This window comes from Papilio machaon, chromosome 23 (genome assembly GCF_912999745.1).
Source record: "Papilio machaon chromosome 23, ilPapMach1.1, whole genome shotgun sequence".
NCBI classification, from domain to species: Eukaryota; Metazoa; Arthropoda; class Insecta; order Lepidoptera; family Papilionidae; genus Papilio; species Papilio machaon.
The window spans coordinates 3,541,672-3,552,451 of NC_060008.1; the positions used below are offsets into that span (position 1 = coordinate 3,541,672).

General features: G+C 33.5%; 1 protein-coding gene across 1 annotated transcript; it reads left to right on the plus strand.

Annotated features, from left to right (window-relative positions):
- The first annotated feature begins 2,919 nt into the window (after positions 1–2,919).
- Positions 2,920–5,821, plus strand: LOC106709032 (LIM/homeobox protein Lhx3). The gene is made up of 6 exons (XM_014500677.2): positions 2,920–3,055; positions 3,462–3,592; positions 3,938–3,980; positions 4,097–4,220; positions 4,703–4,847; positions 5,121–5,821. The coding sequence occupies exons 1-6, from the start codon at positions 2,931–2,933 to the stop codon at positions 5,819–5,821; spliced, it is 1,269 nt and encodes a 422-aa protein (XP_014356163.2). The 5' UTR covers positions 2,920–2,930.
- The last annotated feature ends 4,959 nt before the right edge of the window (positions 5,822–10,780 follow it).

Sequence of the window (10,780 nt, forward strand, 5' to 3'; positions counted from 1 at the left end):
TATATAATAACAAAGTACAGAAGCTATAGTAGCAACCAAACAATGGTCCTTTGAGTCGGAATTTTATAATTTCGGTGTAACTGTGTGCCACTTCATGCTATGATGCGAATTCACAGTAGGTAATTGGAACATAAGACAACTAGTCGATGCTTGGAATAAAGGTACCTACAATAGAATAAAGGAAGGATTAAAAATAAAAATAAACATTTGAATCAGTACAAAAGTAACGTAAATTCTTGACCGCTGAGTAAACTCATTACAGAAGATAGGTACTATTGTGGAGTTCAAAGGATTATATATTATATATAACTTGTAAAGAACTATAGTTTCAAAGTATGACTACGTTTTGAGTTACGTTAAGAGATTGGCTCAGAATATCCCTCTCTCAAAAAGTTTGAAATTTAGTAAGGAGATATTGATCTAAGTGCATTTTCTTACAGGAATTAAGATGTTGTTTTAAGATCTTATCCTTTTCTACCTTTCATCATATTTTGATTATTATATATTTATATCATACATATATATGACATGACGTACACAAATATAAAACGCTTTTCGTAACAATATTTTTTGTAACTCGAACCATCAAATTCATGGATTCTTTAAAAATATCAAAACAAAATCACATCAAAACACACATAAAATTTAAACAATTAAAAATAAACTCTATCATTCTGGTTATAACTTATAAATTAGCTGATCATTGTTACAGCGGTGACAAACTGCGGGGTCGTTGGTTCAAACAAGGCAGTAGCACGTAAAGCCGCAGCATGACAGCGATACAGCAGCACTTGTGGGGCTTCTGCTTCCCCCGCTGCCCTCCCCCTGCCAGCTGAGCTTGGCTTAGCACCGAATAGAACACACACAGCGCCCGGGCACGTGCCTCCTGTCTATGTGTGACACAATGTCGTAATAAACGTCATGCTTTTCTAGTCGAGATACTTGGAAAATATATGGAGTCGTTATTCGTTTAAAATTATTTCATTACAGAAAATTATGTTTTAATGACTTTGCCACTATATCTGAGGAAGAGTACGAAACAAATGATACCTGAAAATGTCACAGTGGAATGCACATACATATGTACATACTAGCGAAAATATTTGCCTTATGTATCAGATTTTGATTTAACACTGTTTATCTGTAGTTGGTGATCCTGTTGCTGGACATATCTCGCTTAGAAAGGTTTCAGTTGGTTTGAAAAAAGGCTAATAAGTTAATAATTTTGATACAGTTAAAATTTGTAGGTGAATATTTTAAGCTGGGTAATGACCGACGTTACGAGGTTGTAACATGTACACGGCGAGCATTCATTTAGTCATTATGTAGTGAACGAGGAAACCAGCGACCAACAAGCCGCTCGATGCGAATATTACAATACACTTCGTAACACCAGTTAGTACCCAATTTTAGGGTCACTGTCATATCGTTATACAATCAAAAATAATGTTTGATCAAAATCAACATTTAAATAATGTAGAATGTGGACGAAAAGACTAAAAAACATAAATAACGAAATGAAGAAGTAAAATTAAAGCATCGATGTTTGATGCTAGTAACTGAAAGTGAAGCGACTCCATTCGTTCGCTGTTCGACTAGCGGCAGTGGATGCGCGGGTGTTCACTTCAGTAGCGGTGACCACGTGACAATAGCTACAGCCTTCAGCAATACAACTAAATTCCTGCTTAATTCAAATACCATTATTACAGAAAGCATATTTGCCGTCACTTTTCCATAAGGTAAGCTTTTAAAAATATTTTATTTTATTAATTTAATAATCTAATTTGTAAGTTTAAATTAAATTATAACTTAATTAAATTAACAGTACTGAAGTATCGCATGAAGAATGCTTTAAAAGTTTAATTAAATTATAAATAATAATTTAAATTAATTTTAAATTTGGTAAAATTTAAAGTATTTAAAGTAAGTTATTATAAAAATTTTCTTTGATATTACAATGTTTCATTGCATTTTCCTTGTTATTTTTAAATTTTCAAATTTTTTAAATAATAAAAATAAGCGTATTGAATTAACCAAAAAAGAGAAAAGTTGATGGCTATTTAAATAATTCACATAAATATTGATTAATAATTTTTTCAGGAAAATCTCAAATGAAAATAATGCTATAATAGAATGTTTCTATTTAAGTTGATTCTCAAAATTACATAAATTACAAATTAATTCATGTAAAAGACACTAAAGTAATCTACAAAATCTCTAGAAACATTACTTATTCATACAATTCTGTAAAAAGATTTTTTTTTATTAGTTATCTTTCTTATAACTCACTTTATATAATAAAAATTCAAATAAATCATTGCACAACTACAATAAAAATAAAAAAACATTATTCTCATAGTAATGAGAAAAATCACAAAAACAGTATACAGAAAAATCCAAATACGAAATTCACAGTGTCATTTGCAAACGTTTTTGGCGGGAAACGTGACGTAACGATGACGAGTGTCAAACTTTTGGCGCGCAAAAGACCACACTTTTCCACAAGCATCAACCAAACTGTCAGTTCTAACGGGGAAACGCCACAAATTATACTCATTTACTAGTAATTTAATAAACTTAACTAAATTATAGACATTTAATTCAATTTAAGTGTTGACGGTGAAGCTTGTTACTTGTACAATTCTAAGTACCTTTTTACACTTGCATTACATCTACGTTTTTCACTTTCAAGATGAAATACATTTTAAAACAATTGATAAACTATCAATTATGATAGGTCTGGATTTGCGATTGTAATTCGAGAAAACAAAAAATATTTATATCAGAAAGCATAAATCAATGCTAGTAAGATTCCTTGGCCTTTCAATAGTTTCCTTCTTTCCCCTTAAAAAATTACAAATAAAAATCTGATGACCACAAAATTAATAAAGAAATAAACAACATATTTGTAGTTTATATTATTCTTATAGATGGAAGAGTCTCTGGACGGGCGCGAGGCGAGCACCAGCACTGGGTTTGATTCCGCGGCCATTTTGAATGATGATGTATCACCGACCACAAGTTTCTGTTACAACATACCTAATCTTTTTAATGGGTAAATTCCTAATCTCCTTCATTTTATAATTGTATCTTTAATCAGCATTAGCTTGACTTGCGTATTTAAGTTCTATCGACAAAGCATTTTTAAATCCAACGAGGTAACCATCAAAGGTGATAAATAAAGGAGTCAAAAACATTAGTAGTATTTAGATTTTTAGATACTTACAATTGTAACTCATTTCTTAGTGTGTCTGTTTCTAAAGTTTATAACTTCCTCTTAATATGGCTTCGGGTATTCGTCTATGCAATCTGTCGTAATTCGGTTCCTCTGGTGATGTGAATGTCATGGGTGTTGGAGATTTTGTTGACGTTAGACGACACTGGAATAAATACATGATTGACTTCAACGTGCATTCTATCCTTCAGTATAAGTTCTGTTCAACGTGAATTCTGGTCTTTAGTCTAGGTCCTGGCTCTGTACTGTGCGACCGGCCTGAGACAGAGAGTAGCGACTACACTGCCGCAGAGCACGCGGAGGACGCAGTAGAGACACAGCAGTATGAAGACGACGAGGAATATTCACCGAGCTCCAGTAAGTATTTAAATTATCTTTGAAGATAACGACAAGCAGTAGGTACTTAATAATAAATGAACTGTATTAACCGGTAGGTTAAGAGCACAAAACAATAATAAATGTAAGGTTAAAATATAAATCAAATACAGATTCCTAAAAAATAACTTCGCAAGTTTACAGTCCAGATCCTAGTAGAGCCTGCAGTTTCATTCCCTAATTTTTCAGTGACTTTCTTGACAATTATCAAATCTTTCTAATTTAGATAAAACGGTAACAATTTTTAAAACTACCAGATCTACATCCAATTACCATCCAAACAGTTACTAAAGAAGAAATTCATGCTATTTCTTTCCTTTTTTTTAGATTCCAAGAGCGACGTTCCGAAACGTAAACAAAGAAGATACAGGTAATTGTTCTTTTACTGAACAAATTAAACTTACTATTTATTCATTGTTTCAAATAATACATTTTTTTCTCTAGTGCAGCTTTAAGCAAATAATTGTATGCATTATTTGTTTCTAGGACAACGTTTTCCAACATACAACTAGAACAATTGGAAGCCGCATTTCACAAAACGCATTACCCTGATGTGTTCTTCAGGGAAGAGCTCGCTATGCGGATAGATCTTACTGAAGCAAGAGTACAGGTAATGCGAAGTGACCTGGGCGATATCGTCGTCTGTATCGCATTGACAGTTATTTTTGTTTGTCAACAATTTTGTCCTCAGCGATATTTCCAAACCGCTACGACTTAGGGTCCTTCAAGAAGCGAGCGTATCACCATCTCAAAAGCCGGCCACATATCTGCGGTTCTCCTCATGTCCATGGGCGTCGATGAACACCTTGGTGTTCCCGCTACTTGTTTGCCCCCTTCTATTATAAAAAAGCAAACGAGCAAATGTAAAAGTAGCATATTCAATGGGGAAGATACTAAGTATCCTGTGTCTCAAGAGACAGAACGAGGAGGAACGATAAAGTTTTTCTCGGAGGTTTCGGTAGTGATTATCCACACTTTTAGAAATCTTTGATATTGTAGGCATTTTACTCTAGTCATATATTTCAATTCAAATTTCATTTAATGTAGTTTTTGATGTGGTTGAATTAATAGAAAAGTTTCTTACTATTACAGGTGTGGTTTCAAAACCGCCGCGCGAAGTGGCGTAAGCAGCAGAAGGCGGGCTGCGAGAGTTACCCGGGCCGGGGCGGACGCTCGCCTGATCCTCGCTCGCCGTCCGCGCTGGCGATGGAGATGAGGGACTTTATTACAATACCTGGTTAGTTAAAAAAAAGATCGACTGATTACCTTGTTTGGTATCTAATGAGATATCTAATAAGGTAATCCTAAGCCTAACACTTTAATACTGTCAAGTTATTTAGAATACACGTGGTCACAGTAATACGGTGACATATATTACGAAGAAGTAAATTAAACAATTCTAATTAGTTCATGTGCCTTATATTTGTTTCACAAATTTAATATCTGTCACGTTTGTGTCAAAAGTATGTTCGTTACTACACAATTTCATGGCATGTCTGTTTCTTTGCAGTATCATCGCCACAAGTTATAAATTTAGCTGAATCTTCAAATATAAGTAACTACGGATCTAAAAGTAAGCAGCCAGCGCCAGCTATCCACATATCCGCTCTACCTACAAGACAAAACTCTCAAATGGACCTTCCTTCCTTCTCTATACCGCTTCAATATAATCTGGGTAGCTTTAAAAAGATAGGAGAAGACGTAGATCTAGAAGCTTCGACATCAGAAAATGTACAAGTAGCAAACCACTGGGACTCTAGAATGATATCTAATTATAATTTAATGAATATAAAACCATTACTGGATAATCGTGAAGGCATAGACATGTCTGAATTAAAATACGAAGTTAAAAATGAAAATGTAAATAGAATTAACTTTAATGAAATACCTGATACATCTATAGCTAGTACGAATATAGAAGCAGAAGATATACTTGGAAAGGAACCTGTAAATGAAGGGCAAACTATATCACCTGATTTTGAAATTGAAAGATATCAAAATTATAGCAATGAAAGTGAGAAACGATTTAGGGAATCTACTTTCGATGAGAATATTATAGAAGATGGAAGAAATGATTTTGTTTGCGATAGTGATTTCTTATGTAAGAATAATTTTGAGAAAGTCGACGAGAAACGTAATGATTACGAGGAATGTCATCTTTTAGATACAGATAATAATGTTGGTATGAGTAATTTTGAAAATAATTTATAATTTAATTAGGACATGTGTGTTTTTTATTAATAAGAGCAATAAATAATTCTAGTCAAATTATTATTTGGATATTTTCTAAGTATTAAATTTTTTAAAGTTTGAAATAAGCGTTGTCAAATATTGTGTTACCGAATATGTGGCGAATTATTGATGGAAGACAATTTCAAATTGCATTTTATTAAAATTTTAATTAGACAATATCTGAATTTTAATTATAATTTAATAATTTGTGTGCTTAAATTTTCCGCAATAACCCCGAAATCCTCTTTAGCGAATTGAAAACGATTATCGTAAATGTTCAATTAATGCGGTCACATGTGCCATTGAACGATAATATTTCTACTTGTACATTAAATTAATTAGACATGAAGAAATTTAATCTAAGTTAAATTTATGTGAAAAGAAAAGCTGATTTTATTTAATGCAAAATAAGTTTACGTAAGCTTTTAATTCTCATTTAAAACTTTTAAACAAGACGTTGATAATTGTTAAAATATAAGTAAGCTGATTATAAAAGTTTAATATTTATATATTCTAAATTTAATACTAAAATATTAAAAAGGTAAACTAAGGGCACTGTAAGTGACCTTTAAGCGTCTCTGTTATACGAGTAGAAGAAAATAATAAAATACAACACGTGTCGAATATCGTGTTAACTTACAGCATTTTATGCATTGAATTTGTTAATTTCCAAACATCTGTTTAATAAAGCACAATCTAAGTCTACAATCAGAATATAAGTCATAGAACAATTTACTTATATTTTAGATGTTATCGCGTCGCATTAGTATGCATGAGGCAAAGACATTTAACGTAATATATCAATAGACGGAACATTATGAACGAAACCTTATGCACAAATAGAACCAGGTCGTTCAGGTAGGTCAGTTTGGGTTATCTATTTTGAGACTTGTGACACGGTACTGATTATATACAATTATGATTAAAAACGCTGGCAATGTCCGCTCTATAACTAGTATTATATTTGAATGTCTATGGTATGAGGTCTCTAATAGTGCGCCGAAGAGTCGATCGAAGTGCGGCGCCGCGGGGTCAGCCGTCTGGGGCACGTCACGTGGAAATAAATACAACGCACGCCAACTTTATATGTCAATGATTTTTGTCACTGAATAACTGCATGACCTTATTATCCATATTAAAGAGTTATTTTTTAAATAACAGTTTTTTACTAGTAGTATAGAACGAGTAAAACGTTATTCTTGTTGTCAAGTAATCTTGCTAATATCGTGATAAAATTGGAATTTTCTTAAAATACATGACTTGACTTAATGTCCTATGTCCCCGTAGTGGGGCAGATGGCGTCCACAGTTCGCCGCCAGCTCGCTCTATCTTGGGCTCTTCGTTTGGTCTCGGAGCCATGTCAGCCCGATTGTATTAATGTCGGCTACCTCTGAGCGCCGCCAAGTTTGTTTAGGATGACTATGTCTTCTTGTTCCTAGCGGGATCCACTCCAGGGCCTCCCTGGTAATATGACTGGGATCCCGACGAAGCGTGTGGCCAATCCATAATCACTTGCGGCCTCTTATTTACTGACCAAACGGCTGTTCTCTACTACGGGCCAGGAGCTCTTCGTTGCGGATCGTTTCTAGCCAGAAGATTCCTTGGATCTGTTGGAGGCGATTGATGAAAACTTGGACCCGCTGCGTTGAAGTTTGAGTTACTTAATTTTTATTAAGATTTATATTTAACAGACTAGCAAACCTATTAAATGTAAATCTATAACCCTTTTGGATTAAGTTCTAAAGTAGAGAAGTGTAGTAACTAGTACCATGATAACCTAACAAATACGCAAGTGCAAAAAGTATGTACGTAAAAAGCAAAAGTTCGTTCAACAGCTTGACAAAAGAAAATCCGATAAAAGATATTTATGTTATTTTCTTAATTTATCATCTACGCAAACTGTAGTGGTCAGTGTAACCTCGAAATATAAATATCCAGTGTATCCGCTGAGTTTATCAAGGTGAGAGAAAACTAGATTTAACGACGGGCGCTACATTCTGCCACCTTTTTTATCTATGATGCAAACACCTACGTATTTTTTTATTTACGCACACGTTTTAAATAACCTGTGACATTCTTGTCTCCTCATCCTTAAATGACTTTGTTATAGCAAAGGATCTAAAATTTATTTTCTGTAACAAACTTAGGGCCTCTGATGCAATTAGCCAGTACACACCCGTAACATTTACCAGATCATTGGACCGTATTGTGGTAGGCTTACACGTGATCACATTGACTGAAAGGTTCTATCAAGAATATTTATGATAGGCGTTTTCTATAGGCATCATCCACAGAGAATGTAAAAATTTTATGAGATTTGTCTTCTAATAGAGGCGTTGTACAAATCTAATACATACTTTGTCGATGACGTTAAAAATACTTTCTCGCAAATTTTCGTGTATGGCCCTCAGAATTATGATTATGTAACGTGAGCTTCCACCGAAGAAAAAACCGCACAAAAACATATTTATATCAAAGTTTTTCAAGGAGGAAAGTACAATATCGTTCTGTCATAGTGTTTTTGTGTGTCTCAGAGTACGTCCTATTTTTGAGATGTTTTTTTTTTTTTACAAAAAATTTGACACTGGACATTTACGATTATTGTTTCGTTTTTTATTTAATTAAAAGAAGAATCGTTATGAAATAAGCCGCCGCCCGACATAGAGTCTAACTTAATAGAAGGCTTAATTGAGGAGACGCCGGCCATCGCTATTTATTTAACAAGATTTAATTGGGAAAATTTAGCTTCGTCACAGGTTTTTGGTAAAAATATATCGAAATTTGGAATCTGTTACGACTTTGAAAAGGTAAAGATAACTATAAGTAACGATGAATTAAAGACAAGTTGATTACTTATAACTCTCCGTCAGCTCATAAAATATTTAGACAGATTATGAATGAGCTCCTGAAAATAATTGACAATCATGTAAAAATATGCATGTTTTATTTTTCACCAGATCTAGTACAAAATTATTTAATCTTAACTGAAAAATAAGCTCGGCAGCAACGAAAATAGGGACACTATCCTCTGCTTAAATATGAAAGAAGTGTACTAACTCTAACTTTGTCACTTTGTGGAAAACTGTCTTTTGAGAGGAGAAAATGCATTCATTTTGTCAAACAAAATGCAATTCTTATGATACTCATTTGACAAAATCTACGGACACATTTATAACAGTCCTCCGGTGTTAAATTTCGATTTTTCTTATTGCAACGTCTTATGTGAAAACGGTACTTAAAAATAAAGGGACAAAGTATAAATTTGCATAACGGGAATACTAAGCTTTATACCAGCTAATATGGACCGTAGAAAGCAGTGTATTCAGAAAACTGAATGAATGATATACGAATTTGCTCCTTACAATTAAGGCTGTAAGATTCACTATAACAGTACTCAGTATAACAATTATAACGTAATCGAATTTGGACATTTGTGTTCGATGCACACACCTGCAATTTGTTTTACTCACCTATGTGGAAAGTCAATTTAAAATGAAGACTTACGCCTATTGTTTTAAAATCTAAAATTGCTTCTACACTTTGGATACGAGAACACATACCGACTTGTTAGCTTGTGTTGTGCATTCGCTTTTCCGGTCCACAATTTAGCTGTGTGAAAATTGTAACACTGTTCACACAATAACAAACCTAATTTAGAAGTAAATAAAGTTCAAATCACATTGACTGACGTTCTTCAGTTCTGACGTTATGTTTGTGAATTAGGAGCCGGGGCTGAGGGCTGAAAAGGGGTGCGGGGGCGTCGCGGGGAGGTGTTGGGGCAGCTAAAGGCTTTCCAGGTCTACTACGTTAGTAGCACCGCGTTTATTGTGGGTGAGAACCGTATGGCGCGTTCTAACGCGCGCGAGTGCGTTTCGACACTTTTAAACGTAAACCTAATCAAGTATTTTTCTTAAATAGAACGCTTATTTTAAAAAATTAAGATTTCTTTTTAATTTTGTGTAGTGGCAGTTGCACGTTGCTTGGTATTTCGGATTGTGCGAAGGCTATATGACATATATATGACCTACATGGACAGTCTATAAGGTAAATTACAGCGTGTAATTATCTAATACAGCTGATGTTATTGCCGACATAAAGAGGTAGAGACATTTTTTGAAGGTTTTCATTTATATTACGTAATAGTATTGACGGAAAATATTAACAAAGTTGAGCTTTAGGAAAAAAATACTCAAAATGTAATGATATAAAAATTAAAAACGTATTCTGTTGCTTTTTTTACAAATATTTTAATGATCAACTATATTTATTAAATTACATAAATTGCAAACCTCTTTTTTACTTTAATAAGAGTATTAAAATTAGATTCGCGTGAGTAGAATTTCATTTTTAAATAAGTAGTAATGAAAAGCGCGGGAAAGCACACACGGTACGAACTGGCGGGAAGGGAAACTTAACAGCGCTTCTTATAAAAATTTCAGTCTGCGTTCAAAATGGAAATTGTTTTTCAATACTACGTTCAGTTAAATTTTGCTACCGGAAATTGGAATGTTTAAGTATTTATAAGGTATTAAAGGTTGTAAATGTAATAAAGGCTGTATCAACAGCTCTCAAAATTACTAAACGAAAGTGTTATGACGATCGTAAAAACTTTGTCATTTTAAGTTGATGATAGAACTAATTTTATAGCTTTGCTTAGAAATGTCATTTATTAAATTACCTTTGACAATGTAATCATGGATTTACACAAATAACCATTACAACCTGTAAAAAATGTTGTTTTAATAATTCACTTTGACAAAAAAGTGATACCAATTTTTTGGCCACTAGTGTACGTTCTCACTTAAGATGACAACAGAAAGAGGAGATTGGCCGATTTGATTTTCAAATACATTATTAAAAAACGAAGAAGTTCTCGCCACTAATATATACCACCCGGTATCTATTAGTGGCGTGAACACTCCCAACATATTATAAGGT